The sequence below is a fragment of the Rhinatrema bivittatum genome, chromosome 7 (assembly GCF_901001135.1).
Source record: "Rhinatrema bivittatum chromosome 7, aRhiBiv1.1, whole genome shotgun sequence".
NCBI classification, from domain to species: Eukaryota; Metazoa; Chordata; class Amphibia; order Gymnophiona; family Rhinatrematidae; genus Rhinatrema; species Rhinatrema bivittatum.
In genome coordinates this window covers 289,173,980-289,192,769 of record NC_042621.1, presented here as the reverse complement: position 1 = coordinate 289,192,769, position 18,790 = coordinate 289,173,980, and the positions used below count along the sequence as shown (strand labels likewise).

Below are 18,790 nucleotides of genomic sequence, written 5' to 3'. Positions count from 1 at the left end.
ACCACGCATTATCCAGAAAATCCATTATCTGGAATGGCCTCACTCCAGATCATCCCAAATAAATGAATTTCAGTGCAATAGAAAATATTTCAGAGGTAACCAAACACACAGATTAAGAGTTTATATCATTTTTCTTTTCTCGAAATACAGATTTTAAGAAGTATTTACTGCATATAAATACTGATAATAAATCTTAGAATGATAGCTAGGGTTAAAGCAGATTATACCTTCTTCTGGTATGGTTACAGACCAGCTATAATCAAATGGATAACAAACATGCAGATAGTGAGCAATGAGAAATCCACTTACTTGATCATTTCCTTTTCTTTAGGACAGTCAGATGAATCCAGAACAAGTGGGTTATGCACCTCTACCAGCAGATGGACACAGAGCAAACTGACGTCACAGTACATATACCCCTGCAGTGACATCAGCCTGCCAGTAAATTTAGTCAAAAGCAACTGTGGACAGACTAGAAAAATTCTTGATTAAAAAACAAGTAACCATTTCAATAGTCAACAGGCAATACTGAGCTCATACAAGAATGTTCTAGGGACTGGACAAACACTCACCAGTAACCCCTGGAACACAGTCTCAAAAGAGGACCATAATGCAATCATCTAGCAGCCATGGGATGGAAGCTGGATTCATATGATTGACCTAAAGAAAAGGAAATTATCAGGTAAGTAGTAATTTCTCATTTCTTGGCGTCCAGTCAGATGAATCCAGAACAAGTAGGATGTACCCAAGCTACTACCAATAGGTTGGGAGGCTAAATGAGGTTCAGTCAAAACCGCACATGCAAAGGCCGCATCCCCTTGGGCTTGCACATCCAGATAATAATTCCTGGAAGAGGTGTGTAATGACGACCACGTCTCAGTTCAGCAAATATCGACAGGGGACAACAATCTAACTTTTGCCCAGGATGGTGCCTGAGCCCTACTGGAATGAGTCCAAACCTAATGAGGTAACAGCTTCCCAGCATCAACGTATGCAGCCGTGACTACCTCCTTAATCCAGTGAACTATTGTAGCCCGCGAGGTTAGCTCTCCCTGACTGGTACCGCCGTGAAGGACAAGCAGGCAATCCGACTTACACAAAGGATTAATAACCTCCAGATACCTGACAATGTATCTCAACATCCAAAGGTCGCAACAGACTATACTCTTCTACATCTCTCTCTTGGACCAGAGACGGGAGGGAGATGGACTGATTCAAGTAAAACTCAGTGACCATTTTCGGTAAAGGAAGGAACAAAACACAGCTGTACCGCTCCTGGAGTCACCTGAAGGAATGGCTCACAGAAAGACAAGGTTTGGAGTTTGGAAACCCTACGCACAGAGCAAATTGCCACAAGGAACACTCTTTTCAAGGTCAGTAACCTCAAGGACAAGGTACACAGTGATCTAAATGAAAGGAGTGAGCCATCTTTGTCCACAAGAGAGGACAAAGATGGCTCACTCCTTTCAGAAAACTGGCCATATCAGGATGAGCCGACAAGGATCCACCATTTACCTGACCCTTGAAACAGGCAAGAGCCACTACTTGCACCTTCAAGGAACTGAGAGCCAAGCCTCTATTAGAGCCATTCTGCAAAAATTCCAAAATGAGTGGAATCTTGATTAAGAAAGGAAGAGTACCTCTATTCTCACACCAGGTCTCAATCTCCCAACCCACACATATGCCAAGGAAGTGGAGAATGTTCTAGCTCTCAGTAAGGTGGACATACTGCCGCAGCAAACGAGCCCTTTCAAGGGCAATACCGCAAGACAAAATTGAGTTGGCTCTTCGTGAAGGACAGGTCCCTGCCACAACAAGGTCCTGTGCACCAGAAGTTGAAGAGGTGAATCCATCAGGAGCTTCTGCAGATCTGCATACCATGGTCTCCTGGGCCAGTTTGAAGCCTCCAAGAGCAACATTCCTCTCTAGTGCACAATTCTCCAAACCAATCTGCCCAACAAGGACCATGGAGGAAAGGCATACAGTAACTTGTCTTCTGGTCACTCCTGCACTAGGGCATCGATCCCCATTGACTTCAGGATCTCTCCTGCAGCTGAAGAATCCTGGAACTTTCGCACTGGTGTGAAGTCGCTAGGAGATCTATGAAAAGACGACCCCAGCAGTCCAGAATAAGCGAAATACCTTGTCTGACAGTGCCCACTCTCCTGGATCCAGACTCTCCCTGCTGAGAAAGTCTGCCCTTACGTTCTCTTCCTTATATGTGTAAGGCTGAGATCTGGAGATGTACTTCCTCCCATTCCATAAGTTGATCTATTTCCAGGTACACTTGCTGGCTCTTGGTACCTCCCTGCCGATTGATGTAAGCCATAGTCGTTGGGTTATCTGACATTATTCGGACTGATTGACCTTGCTGCCTGTCACCGAACCATAAACATGCCAACCGGACCATCTTGGCTTCCAGCCGATTGATGTTCCAGAGTCTTCTGCATTCCAGCGTCCTTTCGCTGTCAACTCCTGACAGTGAGCTCTGCACCCAAGGAGACTTGTGACAGTTATCAGTACTAGCCAATACAATGGGGCTAGGGAGACTCCCCTCCTTAGATGATCCGCCTGCAGTTGGGAAGATACCTCCATCGGCAAATGGAGCTGAATCGGTCCTGAGACTGTGTTCCACAGAAACAGCAGGTAGCGCTGCAGAGGACGCATATGCACCCTTGCTCATGGTAACTCTTCCAGGGTTGCCGCCATTAAGCCAAGTACCCGTAGGTAAGACCATTCGGTTGGGTGCAGAGTGTTCATCAACAGACAGGGCTGCACCAGCAACTTCTGAATTCGAGCTTCAGGCAGGAAAAACTTGCCCAGCTTAATGTTGAACCGAACCCAGAAGTATTCCAACGACTGAGCAGGCTGAAGACTGCTCTTGCCCAGGTTCATCACCCAGTTGAGCTTCTGCAACATGGAAATCACCTTGCGAGTCACCAGGCAGCTCTCATCCAGCAACTTAGTGCGAATCAGCCAGTAGTCCACATATAGGTGTACTAGGATTCCATCCTGTCTCAACTCTGCCACAACCACTACCATTACCTTGGAAAAGGTTCTGGGAACAGTGGCCATACCAAAGGGCAACTCCCGAAACTGAAAGTGGCATGGGAATGTGGAGATACGCCTCAGACAAATCCAGAAAGGTCAGAAATTCCCCAAACTCCACGGCTATTATCACCGAGCGCAATGTTTCCATGTGAAAATGCTTCATTCGCAGATGACAGTTGACATCAGAGGTCCAGGATGGGACAAAAAGAGTCCTTCTTTGTCACAACGAAATAAATGGATCACCACCTCGTACTTTCTTGAGACATGGACACTGGGTCCACAGCCCTCAGACTGAGGAGCCTTGTCAATGTATCCTCCACTGCCTGCTTCCTCTGCAGGAAGTGGCAGGGAGACTCCGTGAACACATCCCGAAGAACCCTGCAAAAATCCATTGCAAATCCTTTGCGTATCACCTCCAGGACCCACTGATCCGATGTGATCTTGACCCACCTCTGTTAAAAGAGAGAGGGGCATCCCCTTATCTCCTGTTCCCAGGGTGGGTCAGCAAACCTTCACTGGGAGGCTCAGGAGGTTCCACTACCCAAGCCTACGCCTCTTCTGGGTTGTCAGGGCAAAAGGGCTGAGCCCTACAGCAGGTTCCAGTCCTCTGAAAGGTTGCTCCTCTATAGCGTTGAAAACGCTTGGATCCTCTAGCACAACCTCTCATGTTAAAAGGATCACTGAGCCTGCTTATTTTCCAGCAAATGAGGAACTGGAGAATCACTCCACTTGCTGGCCAGTTTCTCCAACTTGCTGCCAAACAAAAGCAAGCCGTTAAAGGGCAATTTGGTGAGGTTAGCCTTAGAGGTCGCATCAGCCAACCAATTTCTCAACCATAGCAGACACCTGGCCATTATCATTGAACCCACCCCTCTGGCTGAAGTGTGGACCAAATCTCAGCCCACATCTGCCAAAAAGGCAGCAGCTAGTTCCATACTTGCTCTGGAGTTTACCCCAGAGTCATCAACCTCCCAGGAGAGAAGCAAACAAGAGTGAGCCACCAAGGAACAACAAGAAGCAATCGGCAAGGTCATTGCCACTGCTTCAAATGCTTGCTTAAGAATAGTCTCAATCTTTTTATCATAAGCATCCTTCAAGGCTGCTCCTCTTTCCACGGGTATAGCGATCCACTTGGAGTCTGCATACATAAGTGCATCTACCTTCGGAATATGTAAGCGCTCTCTTACCACTGGATCTAGAGGGTACAAGCCTTCCAAAACCTGACCCCCTTTGAAATTAGCCTTTTCCATCATGGGGAAAAAAACGATATTTTACGCAAGGAAACCAAAATGGGATTTCTCTTTGGCTCAGATACGGAATCTGCCCCAGGAACTCCAAGCATTTTCAAGGTCTATATAATTCTAATCTGGGGGAAATTTCACCATCCTCAAGAGAGTCAAGATCGGAGTCATCATCCATGCCATCCCGATCTCTCTCCAGTGGTCCCGCTGCTGTTCTAGGAGTACTCCGGCGCTTAACTGAAGGTACAGGCAAGGATCCTACCTGGACCTCTGCTCTGAGAGTATTGGACAGGGCTGAGGACTGTGCCTGAAGAAAGGCTTGCAACATCTGGAAAAAGTCTACCAATGAAAAAGTGGAAGGATCCAGACCAGGAGGTACCAGAGGTGAACTCGCTGAGCTACCTTCCTCTGCTGAGGAACTAGACAGGGTAGTTCCAAAATCAGGTACCCCACACCCAAGTCATCTTTACCCAGACCCACATCAAGCTGGGAAAGACCAGGCTTAGTGAAATCAGAGAAAGACAACTCTCCATGAGCCTCCAAACAGAGCTGGTACAAATTAGTGGGCACTCCTGGCTGAGACACCCGAATATGACAAGCAGTGCAAAGAGAAAGATGCTTAGGCTTCTTAGGTACAGGCGCCATTATGGACGACAGTGCGCTACTGATAGCCGGAGGAATAAGACTAGCTGGGGTTTGTTTGTTTTTTTTTGGGGGGGGGGGGGGGGGGGGTGTTATATGTGCATTCAACCTAGGCACCCAAAAATTATGCATCCAACACTTAGGCATCACATACCTAGGCGCCTATGTAGGCACCCCAAAATCTTAAGCGCACAGTACTACTTGTGCACAGAGGAAAGCGAGCGGCTACTATGGCGTCGCTTAACATGGACACAGAATAAAAGGCCAGAATGTGTGTCCAAAAACTGGACACACAACCTGGGTGCACAGATAGACACACACGCCAGACCGACAATCCTATAGAAGGCAGCCTTAGAAAGCGTGCAAAATCCCGTTGCGACCTGCCACGCTGCAAAAAGCCTCGAAATGAGGTGTAGCTTAAGGAGACAGCTCAATCTGCTAGGCTGCCCAGGTTCCTTGTCCTCCCACAGAGAGGGACGTATATCAGACCGGCGTGCCAAGCACGGAGACCAGGAGAAGGAGGAAGCCCTACACAACAAAAGCCTCCTTCTAGGTCTCTCTATAATTTTTTTTTTTTTTAAAGCTTACCAGAGCTCAGCTTTACCTGGCTGAGTACAGTCACAGTGTCCGGCTGCGAGAGGAAAGGGTATGTACAGTCACCGCCATGCTCGGCTTCCTGGACGGAACAGCCTTTCAGCTACTCAAGCAGCTAAGTCCACGCCGGCTGAAAACACCCACCGGAACAAGGCACTCGTCTGAGGGACCACAGAAATCACCTCAGGAATTCTCAACTGTGGGAGGGACCATTTGGTATCACCGCAGGAGAGTGGGACGAATTATTTCCTTACAGATGAAGCAATCCCCAGCGGGGAGATGCACATCCACCATCTACTGGAGTTGGAGAATGCTGGCGGGCTGAGGTCACAAGATAGAGATATATCTAGAGTCGTCAGTTTGTTCCGTCTCCATTTGCTGGTGGGGGTGCATAATCCACTTGTTCTGGATTCATCTGACAGGACGCTAAGAAAAGAGTTTATAGCTGCAACAGAAACAGCCCTTTGCCAGAGGAGTCTTTATAGCCATAGAAGGTGCGGCCAAACTGAAGACTTGAGAAGACCAAAGGGGCCTAAGAGGAGGAAACCAAATGGAACGTACAGAAGTGTAAGAGACACTCAATACTGTTTAACCGTTTGCGCCTCTTACCTCCGGTAAAGTGGAAATGTTGTTGTTCTCCAAATTCAGCTCGTCTAGCTCACCGCATTTTGCTAAGGACTTGGGTATCGCCGACAATCTGTTGTACCTCAGCCCAAGGCGACTCAGACTGGAGAGGTTTCCTGCCATGAAATAAAAACGGCTCTTACAAAAAGAAAGAGAGAGAAACCCCAACTGGCTGTGAAGTCCCCAGGATGTTTGGGAAGCTCTGGCCCATCGAGGTTTCAGAAGAGATTTAAAAGGGCAGCTTTGTACGCGGCCCCTGAAAGAAAATCCAGAATTTCCTGAGAAATGACAAGTTTTTTTTATTTCAAAGTATTTCAACCTGGCAGATTTACTTTAACTCCTAGTGACTTCGCTGGCAGGGCTACCATTCAGACTCCCCCAGAGGTCACAGTACCCCTGGCCCCCAGTGCTTCCTCCTCTCATCTGCAATTCTCTCTGACCCCTACTAAAAAAGACGCTTCCCTCAGGACAAACTGGTTTTCATCATGCGCAACCCTTCCCCCCCCCCCCCCCCCCCCGAGCTTCCTTCAGCCTCTTCCCTGTTCACCACGGCTCAGTAGCAGGGGGCTACCCGGGCTGCAGCAGATCTCTGCCCTGCTCACACCAAGGCCTTAAAGCCGCTCATGTTTAGGATTTTTTTTTTTTTAGGTCAGACTTCAAAATGAATGAAAGACACTCACAAATATAAGTGGTTCAAAAAAATAACCTACTTTGAGGTCCTAAAAATACATCCTAACATGTGCAAGCAGCCTGCCACTAAAGAGTTAAACAGCACAAACAGAGCCATGCGGGTGGTAGAACCAGCAACATACAACTCCATTGCTTTTCTTGTCGTTGTTTTGAAGGGGTGGGCATTTAAGGCATTAGTTCCTCTTTTTCTCAAAAGAAACCAGTGCCTTCCTTCACATTTACCCAGGCTTTATTCCACCCCCTCGCCCCAATATACCCAGTCTGTTTATGGAAGAGACTGTTTTTTTTGTAACGGTCCCTTCCACAACCCTCTATCATGTGACTATAAATCCAGCCACCAGGGGTCGCCCTTAAATGACCACAGCCACCTCCCCCCACCCAAGGGTTGTGAACGCTGCCTCCGCAGCAGGCCCAATCTAGTAATCAGATCAGGGATCCTGCTCATAGAAGGGCACAACCCTGCTGAACCAACTCAAACATTTCTAGGAGAGCAGCTAGCCAGCCTCTCTCTGTTCGGAAAGAGATTGGGTCACTTCCTGTTTACACTTCAGACATCAGTGATGCGAAAAAAAAAAATTACACCACAACAAAATTTCTGATAAGATACAAGCACTTTAGTAGACAAAACAAAAAAAAAAAAAAAATGTAGTGATGCTTTTCCAAATAACCTAACGCCCAGGAATTCTAATTTAAAAATCCATGAACACAGAGATGAGAAGAGAAACTCTGAAATCAATCTTGCACCACGCCCACGAAGCTGCCTCTAATGAGACCAACATGGGCGTCACGCCAACAAACATGGGTGTAATGCCAGGGGCGCACACAGACACGGAGGAACCTGGCAAGGGATTCACAAGTCTGGCCCGCATGAGAGTCCAACTCTGCCCGCCTCACTGTCAGATCACAACACAGGAAGCTGCTGGAAAAATCCCCGAGCTTCAACACGTTGCGCTAACACGAACAATCTCTTTCTCCCAAGGAATTCTAACAGAGCTTCCTGCCAGCCACGGAGTTAGTACCTGAATCTCCGGGATCATCGAGGACGTTTCTGGCGCTAACAGAAGGTGCTACACAGACTCATCCACTAAGGTACTAAGGAAGGCCTAAAGTGGCTTCTACTCCTGGTCAGCTACAGCTAGTTGTTTCTAAGTACTATAGTGCTATAAGGTAGCACTATGCACTGTTTAGGATAACAGTAACACACATATTAACCCAGATTACGTAAACTCCTTTCTGGGGGTCCTCATGAAGGCATACAAGATTGCAAACTGTTGCATACGACTATCTATACAGTGGCAAAAAAAAAAAATTCATACAATGGTGGCTGGAAAGTTAAAAATATAGAAGGTATTACAAGGCAGCATTTGCAAACTGCCAGCAAAATTTCATTTTTACCTTAGCCATTCAAATAAAATAGTAATTTTACATTTTCACAACTTCTGATTATAAAACATAAGTTTGATAAAGCTATGATGGAGGGGGGAGCAGAATAAATTACCTCCAGCAGGCAATTTACCAACACATTCAGATTTTGTAAACATCACGATATAAATCCCACAAAACTAGGGAAACAGTCTTGACATTCGTATTCCATAAAATCAGGCAGAGCGTTAACAATCCCGCCCCAGGTCCAGGTATTCTTCATGGATTTACGGTTTGGTTAATTCCAGGGATCATCATATAATGTACACAGAGTAATTATTGTCATCATTTCTGGCTTTATGTAGCCTAAGCATGACCAGATTTACTCTCCTGCCGCTTTCTACTGATCCTTCTTGCCACAGGATTAGTGACAAACATGAGACAATAAACCCAGACAGAGGAACAGATGACAGCAGACTTCTAACCACTGCATAAAGCGACTGCCCTCAAAGATTAGTCACAGGGCATTTCTGAATCCTTCAGAGCAATTACTTCTACAATTAAGCCCCAACAATACATCAGACTGACTGCTTATGTGGCAGCCTTCATCTGGGAGGTCCCAGTGCTCTTCACGCTCCCTCCCAACAGTGCTGGAACTAGCTTTTTTGCTGCCCTGTGAGAACAGTTAAAGTGACCCTCCGAAAGCCCTAAAACACTAATACCTCATTCTCCATCACACATGCAGAACATAAACAGACCCTGACCAAATATAGAATAGAGCAACCATAAAGTAGAAATACAAATGTGCAGACAAAAACTGAACTGGAAAGTGTAAAAAGCCAGATTGACACTCTATGCAGTGCAACAATGAAAAAACAGAACCATCACCATTCCTCAAACAATAACAATCAAGAAATAAATACATAATCATAATACTAAAAACAATATTTCAAAAAAAGCTGATGAATAGAAGACCAAATAATTAAAAAAACTCATACAAGTATTTTTTTTTTTTTTTAAATGTCCCAACACCAACAAAATTTGAAAAAAGAAGAAACAAACACCTGAAAAATAAAACTAAAAAGGATTTTAAAAATTCACACTCTCCATAACCAGGAACTTTGATTTCCAGTCACCCTGAGATTGTCATGGATTAGTGGGAGAGGGATGCACAAATTTTCTCCCCTCTCTCTCAAATATACACACATACACTCCCCTCTCAGACAAACCCACAGGCGTCTCCAGATCTTCTTTGGATGGGATCTACCGGCAGCATCAGGCCCTCATTTCAGCTGCTAGCAGGTTGGAATCTACCTGCAGCATCCATTCTTCCTATCTCACACACACACACACACACACAGGCTCTCACTCTCACATGCCGACACACACACACAGGCTCTCACTCTCACATGCCGACACACACACACACACAGGCTCTCACTCTCACATGCCGACACACACACACAGGCTCTCACTCTCACATGCCGACACACACACACACACAGGCTCTCGCTCTCACATGCCGACACACACACACGCGCTCTCACTCACATGCCGACACACACACACACAGGCTCTCACATGCCGACACACACACACACAGGCTCTCACATGCCGACACATACACACACAGGCTCTTACATGCCGACACACACACACAGGCTCTCACTCTTACATGCCGACACACACACACAGGCTCTCACTCTTACATGCCGACACACACACACACACAGGCTCTCACTCTTACATGCCGTCACACACACACAGACACACACACAGGCTCTCACTCTTACATGCCGTCACACACACAGGCTCTCACTCTTACATGCCGTCACACACACAGGCTCTCACTCTTACATGCCGTCACACACACAGGCTCTCACTCTTACATGCCGTCACACACACAGACACACACACAGGCTCTCACTCTTACATGCCGTCACACACACAGACACACACACAGGCTCTCACTCTTACATGCCGTCACACACACAGACACACACACACACAGACTCTCACTCTTACATGCCGTCACACAGACACAAGCAAATATAATTGATAACAATGGGCAATAAGTGCACAATTGTGCAGTTCCTGGAATTATGGGATGAAGTCACCACAGTAAACCATTTGTGATGCCATTTGTTGTGTACTGGCCTTGGAGAAGGGCATCATGTTATATAGATACTGGGGGATAGTTTAGCTTTTTATTTTTGTGTATTCACGCTAGTATAAAGCTCCTCTTTATAAATTGAGTAAATCACTGAATTTAGCCAGAACTTCGGTAGCACCGACTCCCAAACCTCCCAATCTGGAAGCTTGTGGGCATTAGATGTAATTCCAAACATTTCTTTTTTCTTATTTTTAAACACTACCCTGCAGTAGGCAGCATAAAGCTGAAACCACATTGGCAGTGTTTACTTAAACAGCGTTTGTTTTATCCTGCCATCTGTTCAATGTGAGTTTAATTACTTGGGACAAAATGCTCAGCTCAGCCCTGTGCGAGTTTCTGGAACTACCACAACCGAAGGAGGGACAGATCGTTTCAGTGGATTAACTGCCCTCTCCTCTCCTGAACAGCTCCTTATTCTAGAGAGATATATTCAAGTTCTGCTCGTATGGGAGGGGGCATCCTGCCAAGATCCAGACTGAACACCACCACTGCCTCTGCATTTGTAGCCTCTTTGATTCCCTGCAACTCCGTGGTGCTGAGCACTGGTGGCAAGTATAAAAGGAGACAAGACTGAAGCCATGCAAGTTGCCCAGTGCAAACCCAGCATCTCCTGCTGCAGACGCTTCCCAGACCAGGAACAGACACATGGCTACCTCTCTCTTCTGAGGAACCTCACACCTGCCGTGTTATGAAACCAAGACATTCGGCTCAACAGTTAAGGAGAAAGTGTCTCTTACCTATGGATTCTGGGAGGTCCAGAAGCTCGTTGTGCTGCAGGTCCAGGTTGGTGATCTGGGTACAATTTCCTATCTCTTTTGGAAGGTGTTCAAGCTGATTGTGGGCTACGTCCAGCGTTATGAGGTTACACAGGTCACCTGGAAGGGGAGTGGGGAGGAGGTTCAGACAGACAGACAATAATATAACTGGGATTTGTAAAGTACCAAATAGGATTGCCAGCTGTCCAGTTCTGGACTGGAGAGCCAGGTTTTCAGGCATTCTGTACAGGGTCCAGTCAGAAGAACTGACCGGACACTAAATGTCTGGTTTTGCAGGAGGTTCTTCCTTTTTCTCACAGCCTCTTAGTTATAGAAAGCGAAAGGCAGGTCGGAGCCTATTTGAGGAGAGCTGTGCTGTATCCCTGCCTCCTTTCTCATGCTGTGATTGCACAGTATAGGGAGAGGAGGTGGTGCACCGCACAGCCCTCAGCTCCCAGTGGCTCTGCCGATACATAGATACACTGTTTAGGCAGGATCTAAAACCATGCAAATGAGGGGATACCATTCAGTCCCCCACCCTCGTCCTCAAGTGTCCAGTCCTGGTCTATGGAAAAGTTGGCAACCCTAATACCAATGTTAATGAGCAACACGAATATAACAACCCACACAATGAGTGATACAAGGGTGCACACAGCCAAGTAACACATTTTGCAACCAAAACACCACTCTGAAATGCTTTAGCATGTACACACCATCAGGCCGATTCAGTAAAGTCCGCGGGAGAGCGGGCGACTCCCGGCGCGCGCACCAGCCACTCGCCGGTGCACGCGATTCAGTATTTAAATTAGGCCCGGCGGTAAAAACGGGCAAAAGGAGGCACTAGGGATACTAGCGCGTCCCTAGCGCCTCCTTTTTGACAGAAGCGGCGGCTGTCAGCGGGTTTGACAGCCGACGCTCAATTTTGCCGGCGTCTGTTCTCGAGCCCGCTGACAACCACGGGCTCAGAAACCGGACGCCAGCAAAATTGAGCGTCCGGTTTTCGACCCGACAGCCGCTGGCCGACTTCCATTTTTTTTTTTTTTTAAACTTTTTTTTTACTCTTCGGGACCTCAGACTTAATATCGCCATGATATTAAGTCTGAGGGTGCACAGAGAAGCAGTTTTTACTGCTTTTCTGTGCACTTTCCTGGTGCCAGAAGAAATTAGCGCCTACCTTTGGGTAGGCGCTAATTTCTTAGAGTGAAATGTGCAGCTTGGCTGCACATTTTACTTTCTGAATCGCGCGTGAATACCTAATAGGGCCCTCAACATGCATTTGCATGTTGAGGGCCCTATTAGGTTCGGCGGGTTGGACGCGCGTTTTCCGCCCCTTACTGAATAAGGGGTAAGGGAAAACGCGCGTCCAAGGACAGGTTAACAGTGCGCTCCAACGGAGCGCACTGTACTGTATCGGCCTGCATGTACTTAACATATGTAAATAGCTTAGATTGGTTCAGCTAGGACCACACAAGCCAGCTAGGATTTGGAAAGAATACTGAACTGGATTTATTCCTGATCCACTCAGCAACTGCCAAAGAGCTGCAGAGAAGATTCACATTTGTTATGTTCATCACAGCAAACCACGTGCTATACAAAAATGTTTAAATTAAGAAAGCAAACTCTAGGAATCACCATGCAACTAGGGAAAGGGGAAAAATACCCTCAAGCTTTTTTTTTTTTTTTTTTTAATACAGAAGTGTAAAGTTGTAGAGAGCACTGCCGTAAGCGGAACAAGACACAGCAAATATTTGCTCTGAAAAACATTCTTTATTCCAAGATTGTGCCCTTAGCCCCAGATGTGCTAGACATTTTTCCTATGGACACAGGACGGATCAGACCCAAGCTTTAAAAGGCGAGAAGATTGTGGGGAAGCACAGGTACAAGTTATAAACAATCTCCACTTATTCTGCACCTGCCTGTATGTGAGCTTATTGTGTAGGTTTTTGTTTGAAACCACTTAGAACTGGAATCTACTATAACTGGTAAAACACTCAACTTGTAATAAATACATAAAATAAATAATAATGCCCTTGCGATGGCTTGGCCTGGTGATGTCTGTCTGTCGCTGGAAGCAGAAGGGTGCATGTGCTCAGTCCTTCACAGAGAGGAAGGATGCGGAGGGTCTACTGCCGCACAGCGCACGGGTAAAGCACTCATGCATGCACCAGCTTCCTCCTGTTCAGCGCAACAAACAGCGGCGCCAGGGTATGTCCAGAAGGGCTGCTGACAGCACTGGCCTATACATCATGTGCACAAACCGGCCCGCTCAAATTTGTCTGTGTCAGGGTACTCACATTAATACGTAATGTATTTTTGATAAATTGGGTTCCTCATTACACTATATATTGTACGATAAGGAATCTGGAAGTACCTCATCCTCAAAACACTGACAGGAATCACGGAGGAGCAATGGGGAATATTTCCCTGGGGGCTCTCTGCTCTATCCAAAGATTACATACAGTTCCCACTCCCGTCTCAAAGAGATCCACGGCCACGCACACCCAGCTGTTCTACTCAGCCTTATCCACTTATAACACCACAGCCCATAGCGCGCACACACACACACACACACACACCCCTCAGCTACTTTACACCAGGCTCTCTGAACACACCCAAATGCCCCTCTCTCTCACCTACTGATAACGAACTCCACTCCGAGCCAGGCATCCACAGCTGGCCCTTTCACCACCGCACACGCGTGTGCAGACACAAACCTGGCCCGAGTCTCACAGCCACCAAACACCACAGTCAGACACACAGCACGTCTCCCACACAGCTGCACTCTGTTCCCTCCTGCACCCCCAGCTTTCCTGCCACGCTCCTCTCCCTGGCCACTCATCCACCCCTCTTTCCAAAACACTGCCGCCCAGCCCTTCACACCCCCAGCCTCCGCTACCCTGTAAATCCTAACTACCCACACCACCTCACCCCTGCCATGCAAACTCGGGTGCACACACACACACACACATATCGCTCTCTGCCATAGGGATGCCCACAAAACACTTGCCTGTCAGCTTCCAAGAACCAAACATATACAATAAACGATGCCTTCCTGGTCAGCTACATCTCCCTCCCCTATGCCAGAGATGCCCACACAGAAATTCAGGTCCTGATGTTCATTAGTCCTCACATATTCCAAAGCAGCGCACCCACCTCCACACTGTCATTCAATTAGCCGTCACCAGTTCTTTTAAAATATCACTAACTAATGAACCTACATGGGCAGGAACGAGGAGTATTTTTAAACTCCCCCCTTCTGCATGGCTTTTGTTTTCAGATGCCTTGCCCTTTAAAGCCAAGGGCTCCCAAACCCCTGTCCCATTGATCCCACAGCTGGGTCGGGTTTGCAGGATTCGGTCATGGCGTGACCGCGGCGACCGCTGCAGATAGAGACTGAGGCGTACACGCGGGGCTGCCTGCCCGCAACCCACACCCAGGAACCCTTCATCCACCGAGAGCTGAAGCGGCAGTGGAGAGAGAGAGTCAAGGGCATTTGCAGTTTTGGAGAAAGTCAGAAAAGCCTTCTCAGCATCTCGTTTTCAACGATCCACCCTAGGTAAGGTAAGGTGAGGCTGGAAAAAGAGGTTGCTGAGATCATGTCAAGGCTGGACTTTTAAGGACGAGTCTGTTGCCTTCTTTAGGACGTTTGGTAGGTGTCCAAACACAGGCTTGAAATGAGCAAGCAGCCTGGACTTGTTTTTTAACATAATCCTTGTGTGCAGTTAACTGCCCAGGAGGGGTAGGGGGTCCTCATGGCAGGTTGACGCTTTGAGGTTGTAGAACAGGAAGGTCAATATCCTTTTGGCCAGGAGAGCAACGTGGCGAGTCTGTGGGAGGGAGTACGCTGGTTCACTTCCAGTGTGCCTGCTTCTTTCAGGATGATTTTGTTAGAGGAAGTTTGCTGAGCTGCTGCAGCACGATTGTGCGGCTAATGCTGGGAAGCTGGGCGACGGGCATTGCTCCCAATCGAGAGGATTTTTTTTTTTTTTTTTTTGCTCAGTCTATTGTTTTTCCTCGGCCTCAGTAATAGCACTGCAGTAGCACGTCTGGTGTTGTCTGCAGATGTCTGGGAGGTCAGACTGCAACGCTGCCTTGTGCCATTCTCACCGAGGAACTGACCACAGCACGGGCTTTGGGTTCAGGCAGACTTTCAGCGGGTAATAGTAATGCTCTTGGCTCTAACTCTGGTCTTTCTTCCAGGCGTCAACTAATATTGTGACTGCGGTGGGATGTGTTTATGTTTATTTGTACCTGATAAAAAGATTTAAGCAGTTTACAAAAAACAAAACACACCACATACATAATTTCATAAACATATGAAAGACGGATGAAACATTCATTCCACAATACATAAAAGATAACTGCAGCTAAGTCCAGCACAGGGATCGGCTTTTCCAAACTTGTCCCTCTCCCCATTATTCTTGAATATGCAATGCTCTCAACCCCAGTATCACCGAATTATCAAATATCTGAGCGAACATCCAGGATTTTACCAGCTTCCTGAGCTTCAGGTGATTGGTCTCCTTCTTACTATCAAGTGCTAAAGAACTCCAGAGCGAGGGAGCCCGATAACGATAAGATGTTTCCCTTGTACGCTCCAGTCTCAACCCTGCTGGGGAAGGTAGTCGCAGCAGCTCTTCTTTGGAAGAAGAGCAAGGAGTTCTCAGACTTAGGCCGGCACCAATCGATCTGCCAGGTAAGGTGGTAGGCCCAGAGCTAGGGGGCACTCCGGACCGCCCCTAGACTAAATCAGGGAATCTTCTCTTAAGTAAGAGGGCGGGGGAGGACTAAATCTGCTGCAGCCACACCGGGACACCCTCATCCCCACCGCAGCCTCGCCGGGATGGGAGATTCTGGTGCTGCCTACCTCATCCTTCCCCAAATCAGACTCTGGAAACTCTGTCTCCTATTTTGAGAAAAAAGAATAACTGATATTCAGACTAAGTCTTCCACGGAGTGCTGTAACACATTCATGCCTGGCTCTTTGGACTCACTAGAGAATCTGAAAATCACCTGTAATAACTTTTAAGAACATAAGAAATTGCCATACTGGGTCAGACCAAGGGTCCATCAAGCCCAGCATCCTGTTTCCAACAGTGGCCAATCCAGGCCATAAGACCCTGGCAAGTACCCAAAAACTAAGAAGATCCCATGCTACTGATGCAATTAATAGCTGTGGCTATTCCCCAAGTAAACGTGATTAATAGCAGTTAATGGACTTCTCCTCCAGGAACTTATCCAAACCTTTTTTGAACCCAGCTACACTAACTGCACTAACCACATCCGCTGGCAACAAATTCCAGAATTTTATTGTGCGTTGAGTGAAAAAGAATTTTCTCCGATTTGTCTTAAATGTGCTACTTGCTAACTTCATGGAATGCCCCCTAGTCCTTCTATTATTCGAAAGTGTAAATAACCGAGTCACATCTACTCGTTGAAGACCTCTCATGATCTTAAAGACCTCTATCATATCCCCCCTCAGCTGTCTCTTCTCCAAGCTGAACAGCCCTAACTTCTTCAGCCTTTCCTCAAAGGGGAGCTGTTCCATCCCTTTTATCATTTTGGATGCCCTTCTCTGTACCTTCTCCATCGCAATTATTTTTTTTTAGATGCGGCGACCAGAATTGTACACAGTATTCAAGGTGCGGTCTCACTATGGAGTGATGTAGCAGTGACGACAAAGAGAATCGGATAAAAGCAAGCCCTTTATTAAACCGCCCGACTCTGGCCGAGTTTCGCTCCTTTGCACAGAGCTGCCTCAGGGGCAACTAAAAATGAGCATATAAATAATTAATACACATATATATGAAAAAAATGCATACATACATAAAAATAGACATATTGATTTGATTTATGTTATAAAATCATCGTGTTATAAATAACATAAAAACAAATTAAAAACATATATGTGTTAAGACTTATGGATACAATAACTTAAAAAACAACATGCATATATGTAAACATAAAATTCTTATGAGCTGATTATAGTATATGGAGGAGTGAAAAAGTGAAACAATGGAAAAAATGCAAAGGTGGTGACCTTGTGTCATATGTAGCATATAGAAAGATGAATACCATGGAGTCAATAATGGTTCAAAAATGAACATATTCTGTGAAATTTCAATAATAAGATCATAATATATTAAATGCTTACTTCATTCAAACAGGACTTGGAATAGTCTATGTGGAAATTATCGTATTGATTGTCCTAAATGTACAAAAACAAACAAATCAAATGAAAGAATACAAAAATAAAAACAAATACAAAAATCAATAAAACTAATGAGAAAATGTCAAATGATATAAAACAAAAAATGGAAATAATTATCTGAAGAATAATGAAAAACAAAAATGAAAAATGATTATTGGTATGACTGAGTCTACCTACAGCGAGAATGATTTCACTCCAAAACAAATCGACTTTCACTTGTCCACATAGCTGTGCTATGCGGTGTCAACATTGAAAACAGATGAATTCGATGTATGTTCACTGTGATGAAAAAAAGATATGCAATAATAGTTATTTGTATAAATGGCTTCATACTATTCTGTAAGTACCGAATTCACTCTGGATCGGCGTTTAAAAACGGAGCACTCGCTTTAACCACAGCTGTTTAAGCACAGTCAGTAAACTTGAATAAGCCGTTCATATCTCTTTGTCATTTTCATTAAGATCACTAAATAAAAATATATATAAGTCATTTATACAAATAACTATTATTGCATATCTTTTTTTCATCACAGTGAACATACATCGAATTCATCTGTTTTCAATGTTGACACCGCATAGCACAGCTATGTGGACAAGTGAAAGTCGATTTGTTTTGGAGTGAAATCATTCTCGCTGTAGGTAGACTCTCTCAGTCATACCAATAATCATTTTTCATTTTTTATTTTTGTTTTTCATTATTCTTCAGATAATTATTTCCATTTTTTGTTTTATATCATTTGACATTTTCTCATTAGTTTTATTGATTTTTGTATTTGTTTTTATTTTTGTATTCTTTCATTTGATTTGTTTGTTTTTGTACATTTAGGACAATCAATACGATAATTTCCACATAGACTATTCCAAGTCCTGTTTGAATGAAGTAAGCATTTAATATATTATGACCTTATTATTGAAATTTCACAGAATATGTTCATTTTTGAACCATTATTGACTCCATGGTATTCATCTTTCTATATGCTACATATGACACAAGGTCACCACCTTTGCATTTTTTCCATTGTTTCACTTTTTCACTCCTCCATATACTATAATCAGCTCATAAGAATTTTATGTTTACATATATGCATATTGTTTTTTAAGTTATTGTATCCATAAGTCTTAACACATATATATGTTTTTAATTTGTTTTTATGTTATTTATAACACGATGATTTTATAACATAAATCAAATCAATATATGTCTATTTTTATGTATGTATGCATTTTTTTCATATATATGTGTATTAATTATTTATATGCTCATTTTTAGTTGCCCCTGAGGCAGCTCTGTGCAAAGGAGCGAAACTCGGCCAGAGTCGGGCGGTTTAATAAAGGGCTTGCTTTTATCCGATTCTCTTTGTCGTCACTGCTACACAGCTCGCTGGATCGGCTTCCGATTTGTTTTTTGGGTCCGTCACTATGGAGTGATACAGAGGCATTATGACAT

General features: G+C 45.3%; 1 protein-coding gene across 3 annotated transcripts in view; it reads right to left on the bottom strand.

Moving 5' to 3' along the window:
• Positions 1-18,790, bottom strand: part of LOC115095977 (leucine-rich repeat protein SHOC-2-like) — a 101,774-nt gene that overhangs the window by 40,989 nt on the left and 41,995 nt on the right. For all 3 annotated transcript variants that reach the window (XM_029610370.1, XM_029610368.1, XM_029610369.1), the window contains exons 3-4: positions 11,115-11,252; positions 6,138-6,268 (exon numbers count right to left, since the gene is read on the bottom strand). In XM_029610370.1, coding sequence (XP_029466230.1) covers positions 6,138-6,268; positions 11,115-11,252 — 269 coding nt within the window. The remainder of the gene's footprint in view (positions 1-6,137; positions 6,269-11,114; positions 11,253-18,790) is intronic.